Source organism: Limanda limanda, chromosome 5 (genome assembly GCF_963576545.1).
Source record: "Limanda limanda chromosome 5, fLimLim1.1, whole genome shotgun sequence".
NCBI classification, from domain to species: Eukaryota; Metazoa; Chordata; class Actinopteri; order Pleuronectiformes; family Pleuronectidae; genus Limanda; species Limanda limanda.
This window is the reverse complement of record NC_083640.1, coordinates 14,827,859-14,848,498: the sequence shown is the minus strand read 5'-3', so window position 1 is coordinate 14,848,498 and position 20,640 is coordinate 14,827,859. Positions and strand designations below refer to the sequence as shown.

The 20,640-nt window shown below is 42.1% G+C and overlaps 1 protein-coding gene across 1 annotated transcript in view; it reads right to left on the bottom strand.

Annotated features, from left to right (window-relative positions):
- The window catches only part of osbp2b (oxysterol binding protein 2b), a 39,111-nt gene extending 21,749 nt beyond the window's left edge, over positions 1-17,362 (bottom strand). Inside the window, exons 1-2 of the mRNA XM_061071580.1 lie at positions 17,135-17,362; positions 10,241-10,449 (exon numbers count right to left, since the gene is read on the bottom strand). Of these exons, the coding sequence (XP_060927563.1) occupies positions 10,241-10,449; positions 17,135-17,304 (379 nt within the window). The 5' untranslated portion in view covers positions 17,305-17,362. The remainder of the gene's footprint in view (positions 1-10,240; positions 10,450-17,134) is intronic.
- Positions 17,363-20,640: the final 3,278 nt, after the last annotated feature.

The window sequence follows — 20,640 nt, the reverse complement described above, 5'->3', positions numbered from 1 at the left end:
GTAGGCTGCAGAAATGTGAGCATCCACAGCGACAGATGACAGACGCCACAGGGAGATAGATGGATGGAGGAATGACAGCTACCTCCCAGACGCAGGATTAGGAGGAGATGGCATGATGAGGGAGTTTTTGTCATGGGACAGATGGACAGGAGTGTGACAGCTCCGTGCTACTGTGCTGTAGCTTTCGCCATCGAGGTACTGACCCTGGTTGAGTTTACTCAGGCAGCCCGAGTTGCAGAGGGAGCGCACCGTCCCTGGGTCCCAGCAGCTCCGGCCCTTCATCCCACTCTCTGTGGGCCAGATCCCACTCCACGCTCCCTGAGACACAACGCTGCCCCTGGGCCGCTACATCATCCTGGCGAGGGGGGGGCTGAGGCAGCGACTTTCTCCACTCAGCAATGCAGCATGCACACACAGACATGCATACTCACACACATACTTACAGCACATACATACAGTGATGTTGGGAGCACTGCAAGTGCATCTGCATCTCCTCTCCTGCATTGCTTCCCTAACACACGCACACACACGCAGCATACACACATTCACAGAGCTCGGCACATTTACAATTCTCTGCCACATGCTTCTCTCAGTGCAGTGCAGATTGGAGAGAGAGGACGTGAGTGAGCGAAGCAGAAAAGACACAGGACTCAGCAGCCAGCAGTCATCCACACAACTGACTGCTGGCTGCACCCAAATGCACTGAAATGCACCAATTCCACCTTTTTACCTCGCATCAGATTCTTTCATCGCTGGATGGCAAAAGTCAAAATATTACATGAAGGTTAAATGGCAGAGATTGAGTATGTCTCCTCAGAAATGACACCACGAGGTGACATGAGGGATGAAAAGATTTCACATTTATTTATTACATCTTAACTCAGAGTGGTGGCACTTCACAAAGGGCGAAAGGTCGTTTATTTTTTGTTTCCTTTCACACTGATTGATGTATCCTTTCTCTGTCAACTCTGATCACCAGACTCTGACGTCATTTCAGATCCCACCCCCTGCACGGTGAGGTCAGGGTCACTGTACCACACACCTCAAGCTGTATCAGCCCTGGGCAACAATAACAAGCCTCACTGCCTCATTTTTCTCGTTTCAAAATTACTGCCAAAGTACATATTACAATATACCACACTGTACTCTCAAGGTCACCCTGGCAACCTGAAGCCATGCTCCTCCTCTCAGCAATGACGCTACGGCATCTAGGTCGGACTGGAAGATTATTCACTATATACGTCATTCAGTTTCATGAAGATCACATTGGGATTTACAGTATGACAATATTCTGCTATCCTCATTATGATCCAGAGCTAACCTTTATGAAAATGATAAATTACTGTTCTTTTTGTTTGACACATAAAGGACTGGTTTCCTCTGATGCAGGGCAGTTAATTATCCAGGCTAAGTTGCATTGGTTCCTGTCTGTCAACAGGATTTCTGATTCCATGAAATCTTGAGGAGGGCTGAGGCATGACACAGAAGAAGAATTGTTATCCCTTTTCTTTAACGTGGCAAATTATGGTGCTCTTTTTTTAATTACCTGTAGTAATAAAACATTTTGCTTTCTAAACATAGTCTCCATAAACAATACAGATATGATTAAATAATCTATTAATGTGATGTAAGTGGCCTTAACACACTCTTCAGAGTGTATTTAAAAAGCACCAACTGTTTATTAGCATTTCATTATGCAACACTAATTCCTTCTTTCATGGGTCATAGCATGGATAAAATACACAAAAACATATATATATATAAACATATACAGTATATATCGCAGTGATCTGTATTTAAGAAAACAAAGGCAGGTACCAGAGGAGGGTCTCTGTGGATTGTGTGCAAGGTTAGAGAAGTGCTGACAGGTCCAGATTGTGGAACGTTTAATAAATAACACTGTCTAAATGCCCTGGGGCATGTTCGAGGGGGGAATGAAGCATGAAACTTCAATTAATTTCATATACTTGACCTTCATTATTTCTTTTCTTCACTGCAGTCAGAGTAACCATACAAAGAGAGAGGTGGAAAACACCAGGCTTTGGGTCATACAACTGTTCATTTTATCATCTCTATAATATTTGTTTAGGTATTTCTATTTAAACAGTCCTTCAACTCCATGAGATACAGCCAGCTTAAGAAAAGCTGAGTGAAAGTCTGACTTTTTGTCAATGACGTGATTGAAAAAAACAAGTGTAGACAAGTTCAGTGAAATAAAAAGGGTTAGAGAGAAGAGATGAGAGAATTAAGAATTTAAGAAAAAAACAAACAGGAATAGAATATGAATCTAAATAAAACGTCCAGCAAAAAACAAGGATGCAGATGGATGTGTGTGCGTGTTTGTGTGCCACAAAAAGCTGTTGTACCAAACTGAGTGGAGAAATGATGGTTTCCACCAAGCAGACAGGTTTGAAGTGATTAAAGTTGTTGATTGGTGGTTTGGCTGATAAATAAAAGATTCAATAATTGTATGATGCATATTGTTTGTCCAGTATGTAACAAATAAAGAAAGGTGAGGTGACTGGCCAGGTGATATCCAAAAGTTGGGGCTTTGAATCCACCCTGAGAAAGGTTAGACTTTGGGGTAGGGTTAGGAATTTTTTTTTAATAAAATACAAAAAAAAAGAAAAAAAGAGGAGGGATAGGACATGCAGTAAATGGTCATGCCAGGGAGGAACTGAACCAAGGCTTCCCTGCTGAGGGCGTTTGTGTCCATGTGGTATGTGTTGTAAACCACTCAGCTTTCAGGTCAACACTCACGTTCTAATTCTGGGACCAGTTAAATGATTAGGCCGTGTCATTTCCTACAGCAATAGCCATATACATGTTAATGATCCATGTCAAAAGACCTCAATATGCAAGACACTGTGCTTTTTCCATGGAGGCAGCAGAAAGACAAACATCGACTGCAGTGAAACACAAGCTGAAAATGAGGAATCCTAATGGACCCCTTCTGTGGTGATAATAACCCACTTATCCAAAAGGATGTGGAAGAGTGTTCATTAACCACAAATGCAAGAGTTCAGAGTTACTGCTTCCTGCCTCAGACTGCGCTGGTGAAGCATAACATTCGCACAACATTCCCTAAGTCATTACTGACAAGGACTGACAGTTTCAAGTTCAGGTAGAATCTTTACAAGGCAGCCGATAAAGATGGAACCGTAATTACCTCAGTGAAATGTGTCTTTATAGGGGTATGGCTGTGTTTATTAATGTCGGCTCACACAAGTACCGATGGATTTGAGAAGCTGCCTTTCCAGATTTTAGTCCCGGTTTGCTCTAGAACCTCCACACTGGTGAGAGGATGATTTATTCTAACTGCGAATCATGCAAAGCTACTCTAGTGGAGTCTTAATATAGAAATGCATTGGTCCCCTTGACAGTTTCAATGTTTGAAGAGTCTATAGCTGCACGTGCTTTGAAGCATGTAGAAGTAACGGTAGTTAAAAAATACATTTTCTCATTCATATGGAAATGAAGACACTCTTTTTGAACTGACAATCTACTGCACAGAACAAAAAGATCAAATCACAGAGAGAAAGACTTCATGGCAATATAATGTCTGACAAACCATGCATCACTGAAAATTGCTTTATATGCCAGCAGCCAAGGAGACCACAAGTACAATGGTCTTTTCCAAACCTATGACCGATGCCACCTAAAGCAGACTGTTACCAACCACGATATAAGCAAAGACTAATGTTAAAATGACTGAAATACAAGGACAAAAATAAGTACAAAATAAAGCAGTTACATAATGTTCTATCCCTCCCCCCTTTTCTTATATTTGAATAATCACTGTCACTATATTTACCTCTTTCCCACCAAAATAAGCAGTTATACGCAGGTTTTTTATTAACCTTTCCCATTGCAAACTCCTCTACTCTTCCATAGTAGAGGAGTTCGCCTTTCTTTCTTTGTTCCCCCCGGTGCTTCATGTTTGACGTCAGAAATGCACCAACAACTATCTGTCTTGCCAAATTAGCCTTTCACCTTTCTAGAGTCAAGTTCCAACACAGCCGATTAGAGCGGTAGCCGATAAAAACCTGCGTCTACTCCAGAGTCATTTGACCCAGGAGTGAATGCTGATTGAATCCAATTCCATTGTAGACATACGAGTGAAAGAGTCACAGACCAGACGACTCTATTGAAATGGGTGCAAATGAAAAATGAAGGCATTAAGTCCCACAGATTGCACCAATACAGTAAAGTTGTGAAGATCATTTTTACTGAAAAGAAACTGAGCTGAGATGAATACTTCATTGGAAAAATACAAACTGAAACCGTGGCCTCAGACAGGAGTGGCCTTTAAACAAAAACAAAATAATATCACATCGAAGTCATAGTGTGAGATTGCAGCTGAGAGTAAACACTCTTGGCTGACTGTGGAGAAAAGACCCGAAGTTGGCACTAACACTTTCACCTGACCAGGCGAGAAATAAGAAGGGTTACAGCACAGAAACCTACTAAGCGGATGAAAAAGGAGGAAAATGAATAACTCAGCCTGAAAAATGAACCACTATTGTCCTAGGTGACCGCCTCGCACAATGTTCGACTAATTCATAGTTTAATAGCCTGCCTGTATCTGCGCTCTCTATTTCTCGACTTCTCCTCGCTGCTGATAAAGCAGAAAAGTGACAGGAAGAAAATGTGCGTGTCCACTGGGACACAATGTGAGGTTATTAATGAATTCATCTTTCACGGCACATATAGCAGGTTACTGTAAACACTCAGAGCTGCACACAGCAGACAAACCCTAGTAGGAGAAATACAGTACAATACAACACCAGTGATGTAGTGTGTTCAAACAATAACACTGTCCACTGACTGGAGTCGTGATCATTTATAGATTATACATTAGACTGAGTGAAAAAGGGTGTAACACAAAAACACCAAGTCAGACACAAACTCCCCAACCACAGGCACACACACACGCACACACACACACACACAACACAATTGTTACTTCTATGCTAACAGTGTTTAAAAAAACAACAACAACTAGAATGGCCTCACTAGAGCAATTCATATCAAGCCGCACCAAAATTCACATAATTAAAGATAGCAGTCCCTTAAAGATGTCAAAGAACAAAGAAACTAATAAACCAAAAACTAAATAAGGGGACAGGGGGGGAAATATAATGTACTTGGCAGAGGTAACAATCACATAAAATGTCATCTAATCAATATTTCCACGCTCAGATACTTTCCCTCTTATATTTTCAGCAGACGTTAAGGTATATGGAATCTTATCTTCCTTGACTGGTTCTTTTAAAGAAAATAATGTGGCTGTGGTCAAAATATCCATCGCAACTTTTCAAACCACCTCTGCAGCATTATAAGAGTACTCCAAGATCGATATGTGCACATTGTCAACAAGGACGTGCATTTCATGGAAGGTACAGTAAAATCCAATCCACTGTGACACAGCAAAGAGACTCTTTCCCTTTATATTCACACATGAAACACATTATTTTGATCATTTTAAGTAGGTTGATTACTTCTGCAGCTTCAGTATCTGTGATCTCTGTTAGGAGCTTGGCTTCATCCAGCAGTGGCGTTTTATATGTGACAACACTGAATTTGACCCTGATAGCTTTGTCTCCATCTCACTTGTCAGTGTGAACCGAGCTGATCGAGCAAATCAACCTCTGCCGGCAAACGCTTTTAAATCTGAGACAGACAAGGACAAGTCATACGATTCATGGCCGCTGCAGAACTAATTGATGAGGATGATAATCAAGCCATCTGTCATTTCATAACATCCTTTCATGAATTCAGAGATGGGTGCTATGAATTAAAACTTTAAGATGCAGCTTTTGGTTCTACTTTGATTAACAGAGTAGACATAAATATTTTCCAAAACAGTTATGAGGGTTACAGATTTTGTTTTAAAGGGGGGAAAAAATCCTCCTTAATGGCAAATCATCGAAATACTTTCTGAGACATGAATGTTTTGATGTAAAGGAAGCTACAGATACTTTTCACAATACCTGAAATTCTCGCCATCAAAACACGTGTAGTATAACTAGCACAGGCATTATAAACTTTGTCTTACAGTCAGAGTCCTCTGCCCTGCCCAGAAAGATCAAATCACCCTCTCACAATACAAACAAAAGAGCAAAAAAATATATATACACAGTACTAAATAAATGCATAACAAATGTTTTCTATTTTCTGCTGATTGTAAAAAAAAAGTCTCTTCTCAATTAGCTCTAACAGTTTCAGTGGCAAACGTCAACTGTACACCATCTCTGAAATGTTAAAAGTACAGATACACTTGTTTTATCCACTATTACTAAGCCAACACACACATATATGATAAAAACAAAACAAATATACAGCAGCATCTTATCATTTAAGCAAGGTACAAATGTATGCATGCAAACACACACGCACACACACATTCCTGAGCACAACACAACTGGAAGAAAAGCCCCGTACTTACAAGGAGACTGTAGCTTATCTTTCTTCTATGTTTTTCCAAAGACTATACAGGACAATGTTAGAAGCCAAAGAAAACGGTTGAAGAGAAGAGGAGAGTTGGACAAAGCAGGAGGTCAGTACATTCAGAGCTAAAGCCCTGGCGGAAGAAAAGCGGAGTAAACGGTTTACTGCGAGGGAGAAGGGGAAAGAGAGGGAGAAAGAGGGAGGGGGGTAGGAGCATCAGAGAGCGAGTGAGTGTTAGAGGGAGCCTGGAAGAGAGAGGAAGAGCGAGTGCCTGAGTGAACATAGGGAGGAGAAAAAAACCATGGAGACAGCCGGGACTAAGAGATGGGGAGACAGAATGAAGGGTGGAAACAAACGGTGCGTGTTTAAGGAGGCAATCCCAATCTGTTCTCACGTCATCCTCTTCCCTCTTATATATCCCTACTGCTTCAGGACCATGGACAGAGCAATACCTGTTAATGTAAATAAGGAGCAGCAGCTGAGATGTCAACATAAAAGTCCAAAAAATACATAACAACAATAGCACAAAATAATAACACAAGGAGATGATTGTATATACAGTATCTATAATAACTGAGCTGTGACTTTCAGTTTACTCACATAATCGACCAGAATAATTTCAGGTAAAATCTCACCCCCTCAGTGTCTGATTCACTTACTGTTAAATGGGGATGCTGATTAATGCACTATTGTCCAAGGAACTCAAGATAACACCAGCTTCCATACCGTGCACATCAAGGTCAGGCACTGTTACTCTCCTGCCTGCCTCAGCTGTATCTGCATGAACTTAGCTCGACCCAGACAAACCGCTGATTAAATGATTGGTTCCGGCATCTATGAATTACTCATATTTGTCACACAAATTTCCACTAAATCTTCACAGTTTCCAAAAGAATCCCTTTTAAGGCAAATATTCACTCGAGTTAAATTCAAACAGGAGAGCGTCTCATGCTTGCAAATTCAAGCCACCACCGAAAAAAGCAATTCAACGGGCTATGATCACACTTTCACAAGCACTGGGGGAAAAAAGGCAGGCACAACCACAGAAGAAAGGTCATGTTGAAGTGAGGGGAAACACTGCCACCTGCTGTCTTTATATGAATCAGACTACAACAAATAGCTTCAGTGAACTGTCACAAATCCAATCTGAGCCTAAATTGATGCAAGATGCACTCATGGGAGAACAGGTAATTTACAAGAGAGGGCTTAGAAAGGCTGCAGATGTAACAACAGTACAAATGAGAAATTGATTCAAGGCTCTGGTCAGTTGTATACAGAAATAATCTCATGGCTGTGGAGGCAGTACTTGTATCTTCCTGTGTCATTCCACTGCCTCTTGTGTGTAATTCTTGGTTTTATTGGGTTTTTCCATAAACAATGAAAATGATCATGTAGGACTTAGAGCGGAAGACAAATCCCTCTGAGCTGAGTTTCTGTAAGATTCTTTGTGGCAGATAACAGTCATATCAAAATTACAATAAAAAGTATGGCGCACATTTGGACCGATAGAATAAATAAAATATGCAAACATTTGTATCTAAGATACAAACATAGAAAACCTAATCTGTCCAATAGATTAACAATACATGTCAAGACTTTACAAATATCAATGTGTTCTGAATTTAAATGGCACCAACATAAGGTCACAAGTGATACGTTTGAACAGTATCGATAGACATGATGTGTCCACAGTTTGCACAGTGCTCTCCTGAGGAGATCAATCAACGCTCTCTGTTCCACTGACAGAGAGAGAAGCGGAGGGTTACTGAATGGACGCATCCTGTCACTGTTTGTCGAGCCCTGTGCTAAAAAAGTGAGATGCACTGAAAGGGTCGGATGGTAAAATTATCCATAAATTAAATTTTTATAAGCACAGTGACCTATTCAATGACATATTAGAGCCCAAGTGGCCCCTTAGTGGCAGGTGCTTTAGCAGATATATGATTTTCTGTAGACAGACTCACACTGTGTCCCTTTCTCACATTCTCCTAAATCCTCCTCCCACAGATCTGTGAAAGGAAATGGTAGGAAAATACAAGACGGGTTCTTTCTCTAAGCTAAAAAGGTTTTACTAACTCAGAGCTTAAGCAAAGAATTTACTGCTTCATAAAATGAAAGTCTAACTTACAGCTGGTAATAAAAGCCATAATGCAGTAAATACTGGACTACTTATGAAACAGTTTGAGAGGTTCTGACTTTCAGACTTACTTCAGACTCAGATACTATAACAGAAAGTTTATGAAGTGGAAGTGAGGGTCTAAGGAAAGATATTATTGAGGTGCAATGTGAGAATTGTAGGATCCAACATGATCCTAAATGTACAATATCACGACCTCTGCTGTCTCTAGCTTTACTGACAAAAGACCTACAATGTCAGCCGTTTAATGTGAACTGTGGTATACAGAAATACTTTGACCTCATTCAAAAAGGACAAGCACCAATTTTTCATCAAAACATGCTTATCGCACATTTAAAGGTCAGAGCGACTGGGGAAGCAAACTTTTCTCAGCAATGAGCAAACATACAAATGGAAATTGAGTTTGAGGAATGCAAATATACAAAACCTGTAAATGAGATTGTACATTTTAATGGAAAGATAAAACGTGGTTATACTGAACTTAACATACAGATCTTTTTAATAAGATATTTATGTTCTACTATAATGGAAAATCTAGCCAACTTTTACCAAATACCTTATCTTAATAGCATCAGATTTTAAAATCAATCATGTTGTGGTTTCTGCAAACGTAGTTAAGATGGGATAACTACTTCTCATGTAACATATCAGGCAAAATGTAAAGTTGAATACACAAAGAAAGCTATGTTTTAATAAGAGACATCAAATAATGCACAACATCTAATTGTGGTGACACAAGAGCTGTAGCTGAGCATCAGTACAGCTGAACCTGACAACAGACTGTGCTGCAGAAAATATGCACAAATACACAACACAAACAGGCACATACACAAACACTTTCAATCCTGAAGGCAGCTCAATAGTCTAACCTTTTCAAAATTAAAATATACCAGCATTCCTCTCCCACTTACTGGAAAAGGCGAAGGCAAAATGCTCCTAGATTCCCTCTCAGTCTATATTTAGTGATCTGATGTTCATATGGAGGCCAGAGGAATATTTAGCCTGTCTCAGTCTCTGTGCTTCATCCCTGCAAAAAGACTTGGGCAGAGAGGCTTTGGGTTAAAGCCAGAGTGAAACGTGAAGAAAACGTCTCTCCCAGGCTTTTCCCACAGCCTTTGACCAGCAGCACCTCATACAACCATACAAGAATAAGTCCCCCTTGGCCAGGAGAGTGTTATGTTGTTAGGGGGAGGATGAATAGAAGCTCAGTTCTCACGGTACCATTAGCATACTCTTTCTCCAACTGGACTGACCAGACAGCGCTGCCCTCTCCTGGCTCGAACTGGAATCTAAATAACATGAAAGCCGGAGGGCCTGAGCTGAAAACACCAGCTGTGCTGAATATCAAATGCTGGACGACACTGGAGCCAAGTGGCTGGAGGAGAATCAAATGTTTGCCTGTTCTGAGAAGTATGGTGAACTTGTTGAATCAGCACTGAGCACACCTTTCACACACACAACACAGGGATCGTAATCTTTCACTGTCTTAATAGCCAAGCCTTTATTTAAAGATAGATAATGATCTTCAACATCCTGCAGCAGTGACCCAATGTTTGCATGATGCTCTTGCAGCGTGAACTGAATAAGTAAAATAAAAGGGATCTCATGCAGCTTATATTTTCCATATAGTTTCCTTGCCTCATCTGCCCTTACCAGACTGATCGTTCATCATGCGGATGGCTTTAGCTTTGGCCAGCTCGAGCGCCGTGACCCATCTCTGCCTCTCCACTTCTGTGCTCGCCTTCAGGTGGTACGTGCGACCGCCACTGCTCAGGACAATGTTGCAGGCGTCCTCTGTGTCGATGTGCGCTGTGGCCAAGTTTATTGTTCCGCGACACGTATGGGCCATCTCCGCCTGCGTCCTGCAACAAGATACCAGGCAGAAAGAGAGACAGAGACCATTGCTCACAGTGTCCGTCCAATAAAAACTGTCTATTCAGAATAATTACTAGCATAATTAAGCAAAGTGGCTGTAGGATAATGCAGCTGACATTCCTATGGCTCATAAGCACAAGCAGGGAGGCAAGGAGGGACAGAGGACCTCCTCAGTGGTCATGTCACAGTCTCCTTGAAAGCCAAGCAGGGGAGAAAGTACATGTGTCTTTTGACTAAACACAGACTTTATCTGAAGCGTGTTGATTCATACAGCTCGGATATATCTAATGTAAAACAAATGGGATAGTTTGAAATATTAATTCGCTCAGTGTGACCCGCCTGCCCTGCTGTGGGTGTGCAGAATTGTGGGTATTCTATATGGCCTCCAATAAGACCAACTGTTGCACATTCAGTGGGACACAGTAGTCTAGATAACAAGGCCATTGTCTGGCTCCAGGCCTGTTTAGTGAACAAAACCAAACAATGAATAACAGCCTTAACAAAGAGGGAACAGAGTGTGAGAGGTGGTAAAAAAAAGAGAGAGAGAGAGAGAGAGAGAGAGAGAGAGAGAGACAGAGAGAGAGAGAGAGAGAGAGAGAGAGAGAGAGAGAGAGAGAGAGAGAGAGAGAGAGAGAGAGATATATCAGGGTAATAGATTAGAACAAAGAGAAGAGGCAAAAGTTTTGAATGTGTTTGTGCATATTTGCACTGTGTAGGTCTTGAACAAATATATGTACTAATGTGTATCCCCTGACAATATAAGTACAGTGGAATTTATTCTTTGATGATCAGACAGTCTACAACCTGACGTGTTTTAGAAAAAGGCTCTTGTGAGAACAGCATTACTGCTTCTAATTTGATCAACTGAAATCAAGAAGAGTCAAGAGAAGGATTATATTACAGTTCTGTGGTGGAAAGCTGGAGGTCTGATGTTCAGTCACAGTTAGAAAAGCTAAGCCGCAGGGCAGGGACGGACCATTACGTCCTTCAGAGAGCTGAGAGTATGCAGGTTTTCAGTCTAGCCACAGACAGCTGATTTTAGCAGCAATTAATCAGCAAAATCATGTGCTGTAGTGGCTGCTTCAGATTAAACATCCTCATCACCTGCACGTCACAATTTCCAGTTCATACCCTTGGAAGCAAACACTTTGAAGCATGCAGCCATGCGGATGCTAAACTCCATTCATTCATTGTCAGCTGGCCCTCACCGCCGCATGCAGCTGTCCCTAAGTGGCACTAAGCTCGACACCAGCTCCAGTTTATGTTGACACTGACATGGTGGGTGCCACCGTGTTTACTGAGAAGCATATTTATGAGCTCTGCCAAGCAGTGTCTTTCCTCACACTGCCTCCATTGGCTGAAGTTGAGTCTTGTTGTGGTGTCCAGAACAACACTTAAGTGGACCAAAGCCGTGAGGCAGAGATCCTGTCCGGCCCAGTAAGCAGCCTCGCCTAGCAGAGCTGAGCTGCGGTGTCCTGGCTGTAACTGGGTCAACAAACTGAATGTGCTGCTGATGAGGGAGATGAGATCCATGTGGATCGCTTCTGTCCTGCGGGGAGGCCAGGCCATGCAAAGGCCACGATATAACACAGTCAAGGAAATTACAAAAGCTGGCAAAGAGAGATAAGGACAACAGGGGCAAGAAGGCTCTAGCAGGAGAAGGGGGTGAAGGAGAGGGGGGGGGCAGCAGCTGAGCGCATGAGAGAGGGTCCTGCGTGTTGCGCTGAGCCAGGAAAGAATGGCCCTGCTTTTACCTGTCAGTCCCCTGTGAACATATCCTCATAAAACACAAATCCACCGATCTGGAGCATGTAATGACAGAACAACAACCAGTGAATAACACAGAACAGACAGCCATGCATGAGGACCCATACACACACAGGCAGGCAGGCAGAGGAAATAGGCACTCAGAGGACAGCGTACATATGGTTTGGTTGTGGCTGGGAGCTGAAATATCACAAGACATGGAGAGAGGGAGAGAGAGGGCCGGAGAAACAGAGTTGACGACAAAAAGGAAACATAAGACAAGAAAACCAAAGCAATGATGGTGCAACATGGACAGCATGACATGACCTGCTCAAAGACTGAGGCAACGGGAGGGTGAGAACGGGCCCTGACTCCCTGCTCTGTAGAACGTCACTCAGCTGCTCTCACCTTCACATAAAAACACTGGACCACACGGACATACTCAACAGACACACACGGTAGCCTGGTGCTAAGACCAACAAAGCGCCTATTAACAAGGTTAGATCAGAGAATTCTCATTTCTTGCCCCTGTCAGTCTGCTGATGTGCCAGACTAGTAAACAGGGTTCAGGCTCTACCCTGCAGCTGGGCCCAGGGTTGGCCAACTCACCACTCTCCTTCACCCCCCACCCCCTCCCTCTACCCAGGAGCTGCTGGCAGTAACACCATAACCTGACGTTCCAGAGGGACAGGAACTGTGAACCCCCCCCCCTACTGACTGAGCACTTAAATTGATACCATCGACTTACTCGGCTGCAGAAAACCTGGCAGATCTATTCTACTATGAAAGACAAGGCCGGATTCACTGATACAGCAGCTTCAATAGCACTCAAAGCTTTAATGTCCTGTAATCTTCCCAGCAGCAAAGCTGCATTTACTTTAAGAGGTGAACAAGTAGTGCTGAGAGCATTAAAACTGGGAGGAAAAGTAAATTAAGAAATTAGAAATGAGAGCTGTTCGGTGACAGAGGAAGATCTTGTCACATGTCCTGGTGCATGGGAACGGCACAATGGAGCTCTTCAGGTGATTTAAACAAAAAATGAGGGACATAGGGCCGACATGGGATAAAAGACAGTCATCCTTGCAGCTTCAGAGCCAGAAGTGATCAATAACAAGTGCAATGTTCAATCACTATAAAGCTCACTACATTTTAACAGGCGTAGGCGCTGAGTGTGAGAGTTTGACCACAAAGCATTGATTATAGTCCACTGCCCTTTTCCAGCTGCAAGTTAGAGTTGGTCCTGTGGGTGTTTGCTTGTGTGCTGTTTCCATTGAATCATATCATACACTGAATTTTCAAGGGAGCCGGCACGTTTCGAAACAAACACAACCCTAACTCGTAGATAGCATTCCCATTAATCAATGTACGAGAACTATTTCCTGGGAAAACAGTGAAAATGTTGAAAGAATAAAAAAACTAAATCCTGGATCTGCCAAACAATCCAAATCTATACCAAAATGTAATGGGTTCTTTGCTGACCCGTACCGCATCCTTCCACAAGGTTCCGTGGGAATCAAACCAATGGACAAGGGTTGCAAGGGAGGTATCTGAGATGCTACATAATTATCGCTTGTAACACATGAAGATACATTAATTAACATATTGTCACATTTGTCTCGTTTTTTATCATTCTTCTTCGTTCACTATAGAAGTGCAGACAGTCGTCCAGACAAGGCAAAGTCAGACAGACAGCGTGTTGTGCCAGGAAGACATCGGTGGAGGGGGTACACCTCACTGCCTCTGTGCTCAGGTGTCGCTGGCTACCTTTACCTCAGGGACAGCAGGCACCTTACAACATAATGGACTATTAATAGAGGGTATAGAGGCAACAGGCATCTTTCCTTTCACCAGTAGTGTAAGCAGGAGTAGAGGGCCTTGGCTATCATACCCCTGTGTCAAATAACACTCTGCTGACAATCAGGCTAATTTAAAAAAGTGTGGCAGTGTTCCTGCAGGTTTCAACAAGTTAAATTCAAGACCTTTTAAAGATTATAATAACAGATATTTAAGACTTATGTCAAGTGTGACAGATCCAAAGGAATATCAGAGTCTCTGAATTACTTTCACTTCCCCATCTTTGAAGATAAGGTGAAGTAGCAGATTAGAGAATTAACCTCTCAAAAAGCCACATCATCTCTCAAACTACAGACAGAGGCAGTAGTCTTTCCAACAGACAAGCCGAGTCTACTGAGATAAATGCTGACAGGGGTGTTTGCCAATGTGCATGCCATTAAAATCTTTTTCTAAAAGAAATGTAATCAAAGCTCAACAGAAGTATAATTTTTAACAGATACAAGACTTTTTAAAGCCTAAGATTCAGATTATTAAATCTTAGACTTTTTTTTTTAGACTTCTTAAACCCCTGCGTTAACCCTGGGATGAGATGAGCTCCTGATGTGGTTTTCTACAAACACAGTCAGTAAAATATGTCCTCTATCCAATCAGAAAATTCCATGTCTGACTTTCAGAGATAATGGGAAACATCATAAGTCAAAGTTCTGCCTTGCAGTCAAAGGGCACAGACTCAAACCCTCATAGTGATAAAAATTCTCCCTGCAGAGGAGCCTTTAAACAAGGCACTAAATCCCTTCCTGCGTCATGGGCAATTTTTGCCCTCTTACCTCGCAGTGAAAGACGACAGTGGACAAGTACATTTTCCTGGAGGGATCCGCTTAGTGTCACATTCATTACTTTCATTACTCTAAGCATTTATACTTTGCGTTAACACATTGAATTGGTTGTTAGAGGCTTGTTTAATGACATCTTGTGAAGTAATATTCACTTCAGTGTCTCAGCGTTGACTAATATTGATGTTGTGTGTGCACCTTCATTCTGCTGTGAGCAATAAAAAAAAACTGGGTCAGTCCGGGTGAACAACTGTCGCAACTAATATTCCGGGTGGTTCAGGGGCTGAGCCATCATTAATTGTTTCCGGTGAAAAAGGTCCAACTGTTGAGTCTATTTATTAATAGGTTTTCTTGGCAAGAGGGACCTGTCGGAACATAACAGGAAGTTTAAAGTGCGTTTAAATTAGTAAATGTGCACCAAGGGCAGTGTGACCTCGAAGGGCGAGTCGGCGACAGAGCACAGTATTTCAACGTGGACAAAAGCAGTCAAGCGGCAGTCAGCAAGCTGTTTAAACATGCATGAACGACACAATGAAACCAGAGGGAAATAATCCAGATCGTGTAGAGAAAAACGATAACAACTCAAAGGTCCACTTTTTTAACAGCTTTTAGCTGAGTCTCAGAATCTTCTTGAGTGAATTAATCTGTAATGTAAATGGATGAAGTAAATGGTGAGAGTTGAGCTCATTTTTTCCCGATTAACTGTGACAAGGTCACAAGTGAAAGTCCTTCGACTTGTCCATGTAACAGTTAATTCACTTGTTATCAGGGTTTTCATGAAACAGTAAAGTGACAATGAGAGAAGATGTACTAGAGTATAATAACTATTTGAAACTATTTTGATGGATAAAGCCAAGCTGTATTTCTGACCTTTGACAACTCTGTGACACGTTAAAATCTCTGTGTTGGCTTAAACTGGATATCTGTAGGAAGGACTAAATATTTGTTATCCAGGAATAATAATTATAATAAATAATAGTATTTATTTAGCAGCTGTAACCAAGTGCTTTACAAAAATGACAAATAAAAACAAACAAAATACAAAACGTCAAGAGGCAAATTCATAAAAATATCATCCAAAATCAAATAATAATAAAACTAAAAACAAAGACAGGAGATAAAATAATACATCAGTAAAGAGACAATCAAGTAATGATTTGGACATTGTTCACGTGCTGTGCTGTGCCTGTGCGCACACACACACACACACACACACACACACACACACACACACACACACACACACACACACACACACACACACACACACACACACACACACACACAGACACACACACACACACACACACACACACACACACACACACACACACACACACACACACACACACACACACCTGTGGAAACATGACTCCCTTGCAAGGTGCACCTGAGCCACAGGTGTGAGTCTCACAGCCTCCACCTGTGTGATCCAACTGAGGACAGGCTGGGGACAGGCTGAGGACAGGCTGAGGACAGACTGAGGACAGACTGGGGACAGGCTGGGGACAGACTGAGGACAGACTGAGGACAGGCTGGGGACAGGCTGAGGACAGGCTGAGGACAGACTGAGGACAGACTGGGGACAGGCTGGGGACAGGCTGGGGACAGACTGAGGACAGACTGAGGACAGGCTGGGGACAGACTGGGGACAGACTGAGGACAGGCTGGGGACAGGCTGGGGACAGGCTGGGGACAGACTGAGGACAGGCTTGGGACAGACTGGGGACAGGCTGGGGACAGACTGAGGACAGGGAATATATCTGGAAACATGATCTCCTCAGAGAGATCAACCCTGAGCAACGTTTGCTAAAGTGATGAATCAGTGAGTTTCTTGACAGACTCACTGTAAAGGATAGGAAAACATGACATTGATATATTAAAAAGGGCAAAACTGCCACGGTGACTGGATGGAGATCCGGCTGTGTCTGTCGGTGAGGAGCAGCTGGATCTTCAGCTGTCACTCCACTCTACTGAAGCTAGCGGGATAGCTTGGTCTGCTAGCTAACACTTGCTGTGGCCACACATTTCTGTCACTTTACTGAGTCGGGACACTTAGAGCCGTGGCTGTTGTCAACCAGTCTGTCTGTTGCCTGTCTGTTTTCTGTCTGTTGTCTGTCTGTTGTCTGCCTGTCCACGTGTCTGGGTGTGCTGGTACCTGTCCTCCACCCACAGCCAGCCCCGGGGAAGCGGACCCGTCCTGTCCCTGTCAGCCCGGGGTAAACACGCCTCGTTAGCCCGCCGCTGTTAGCTGAGGCTGGGGCAGCTGTGGGGGGGATGCACCGTCAGTAGCATGTACCTGTAATACGAGAGCAGGCCGTTGCTGAGGACGAACCACCGCCGCTGGTAGCCTTTCAGATAGTTGGTCCACTTAAAGAGCCAGCCTTTGTAAGTGTCCGAGCCCGGGGCCGCCGGGGGGGCCGCCGGGGCAGAGGCGGACGCCGCCGAGCCCTTCCCCTGCTCGCTCATCCTCCAGCGCCGAGAGGAGACCGGAGAGGAACCGCGGGGCTCGGGGGCGGGAGAGAGAGACACACTGCCCCTGCGTGGAGAGACACCGGGCGGGTGCGTGGACGTCAGCGCTGACGAATGGGAGTGACGGAGGGCCGGAGGAGGAGGGTCCGGTCCGGTCCACGGAGAGACACGACCCCGCTCACATGACTCCGGAGTGGACCGGGGAGGAAGGAGGAGAAGTGACCGGGAGCTGACGATGCAGAGGAGCCACAGCACAGAGCTGCGCTGCATAGACACGACCTCCCTGTACCTTGGCCTCCGTGTAATGTGACCTAACCCTAACCCAGTCACAGGGCTGTACCCAAACCGACCGTGGTCTCCATGACGACGGAGAGGTGTGTGTGGGTGCGTCCGTGCGCGCGCGTGTGTGTGTGTGTGTGTGTGCGCGCCTGTGTGTGTGGAAATTGCTTCTCTAACATTACAAGTCTATGATCCAGACCTGAACCACGTGATGTTGTTAGCTCAATATTCCCAAACATTACTGCGGTCAAGCCAGCCGACACTCGCGTCTCTGTGGTCAAATCATCCCACACAGAAATTCTACCGCACTCATATACTAACATTAATGATAAACGCATCTCAGGCATATCAGTCTCTCTATGAACTTTTTGAGCAAAGTTTTTTTATAGTACTTTGAAGTATCCTGAAATGATCTATTCCACATTGAAAATGTTGGACTTCATTTTGAAAAATCTCTTAATATTTACAGTAAATATGTTTAATATTCAGTATGTAGGTAGTCAGAGAGCTCCTGAACACAGGCATATCAGTCTCTCTCTGAATTTACTGAGCAAAGTGTTTTTATTGTACTTTTAAATATCCAGAAATGATATATTGCACAGTTGAAATGTTGGACTTTACTTTGAAAAATCTCCAAATCTATAGCAAGTGTTTTACAGTACTTTAAAGTATCCTGAAATTATCTATTTTCTACAGTGACAATCCTGAAATTATCTATTCCACAGTGAAAATGTTGGACTTTATTTAGAAAAATCTCTTAATTTTTACAGTAAATATGTTTGATATTCAGTACGTAGGTGTTCAGAGAGCTCCTGGACACAGGCATATCAGTCTCTCTCTGAATTTACTGAGCAAAGTGTTTTTATTGTACTTTTAAATATCCAGAAATTATATATTGCACAGTTGAAATGTTGGACTTTACTTTGAAAAATCTCCAAATCGATAGCAAGTGTTTTACAGTACTTTGAAATATCCTGAAATTATCTATTTTCTACAGTGACAATCCTGAAATGATCTATTCCACAGTGAACATGTTGGACTTTACTTTGAAAAATCTCCAAATCCATTCAGTAAAAATGTTTGATGTTCAGTATGTAGGTCAGAGAGCTCCCGAACACAGGCATATCAGACTCTCTCTGAACTTATTGAGCAAAGTGTTTTTACAGTATTTTGAGGTATCCTGAAATGATCTATTTTCTACAGTGACAATCCTGAAATTATCTATTCCACAGTGAAAATGTTGGAATTTATTTAAAAAAATCTCCAAATCCATTCAGTAAAAATGTTTGATATTAAGTATGTAGGTGTTCAGAGAGGTCCTGGACACAGGCATATCAGTCTCTCTCTGAATTTATTGAGCAAAGTGTTTTTATAGTACTTTGAAATATCCAGAAATGATATATTGCACAGTTGAAATGTTGGTCTTTACTTTGAAAAATCTCCAAATCTATACAGTCAAAATGTTTGCTATTCAGTATGTAGGTAGTCAGAGAGGTCCTGAACACAGGCATATCAGTCTCTCTCTGAACTTATTGAGCAAAGTGTTTTTATAGTACTTTGAAGTATCCTGAAATGATCGATTTTCTACAGTGACAATCCTGAAATGATCTATTCCACAGTGAACATGTTGGACTTTACTTTGAAAAATCTCCAAATCCATTCAGTAAAAATGTTTGATGTTCAGTATGTAGGTCAGAGAGCTCCCGAACACAGGCATATCAGTTTCTCTCTGAACTTATTGAGCAAAGTGTTTTTACAGTATTTTGAGGTATCCTGAAATGATCTATTTTCTACAGTGACAATCCTGAAATTATCTATTCCACAGTGAAAATGTTGGAATTTATTTTAAAAAATCTCCAAATCCATTCAGTAAAAATGTTTGATATTAAGTATGTAGGTGTTCAGAGAGGTCCTGGACACAGGCATATCAGTCTCTCTCTGAATTTATTGAGCAAAGTGTTTTTATAGTACTTTGAAATATCCAGAAATGATATATTGCACAGTTGAAATGTTGGTCTTTACTTTGAAAAATCTCCAAATCTATACAGTCAAAATGTTTGCTATTCAGTATGTAGGTAGTCAGAGAGGTCCTGAACACAGGCATATCAGTCTCTCTCTGAACTTATTGAGCAAAGTGTTTTTATAGTACTTTGAAGTATCCTGAAATGATCGATTTTCTACAGTGACAATCCTGAAATGATCTATTCCACAGTGAACATGTTGGACTTTACTTTGAAAAATCTCCAAATCCATTCAGTAAAAATGTTTGATATTCAGTATGTAGGTAGTCAGAGAGCTCCCGAACACAGGCATATCAGTTTCTCTCTGAACTTATTGAGCAAAGTGTTTTTACAGTACTTTGACGTATCCTGAAATGATATATTTTCTACAGTGACAATCCTGAAATGATCTATTCCACAGACCTCCAGGGGCCCATGTGCCCCTCGGCCATTGCTTGTTGATATATTTTTTGTAGGTTCCTGTAATTCATAAGGCTCTGTCTTGTAGAAGAGATTATTTTGGTTTATAATATGCACATTTGATGCAGTATCTGAAGTGAAAGTGTGCTACATTAAACCATAGTATATCTAGGATTATAATCACCACAATGCCACCTTTAATTGAAAGTAGATAAATTATTACTTAAAATAACTAGATGATCCTCTAAATTTGTTGCATATACTGAGCATTTTCAAGACCAATAACTGTAGGAGGTTCATGTTTGATGCCTGATTCATCGTTTGCCTCTGATTTGGTAACATCATGTTACCACAGGGTGGCAATGTTGCCAAATGGTCTTAATGTGGAGTGTTTGTTGCACAGCATTGAAAAGGGACCAGAGGAATGTTGCAGTTCTCAAATGCATTTAATAATTCATCATGTTTCAAAAAAATACTCACATATACTAGCACAGTAAAAATAAATACAAGTAATGTCTCTGTTAAAAAACTGTAGCCCTTTTTATTTGGAAATGCGCAAACAAACAAACCGATGAGAACTCATGCTACACACAGTTGCTCTCTAGTGTATCACTGCTACATATTTCATTTTTTT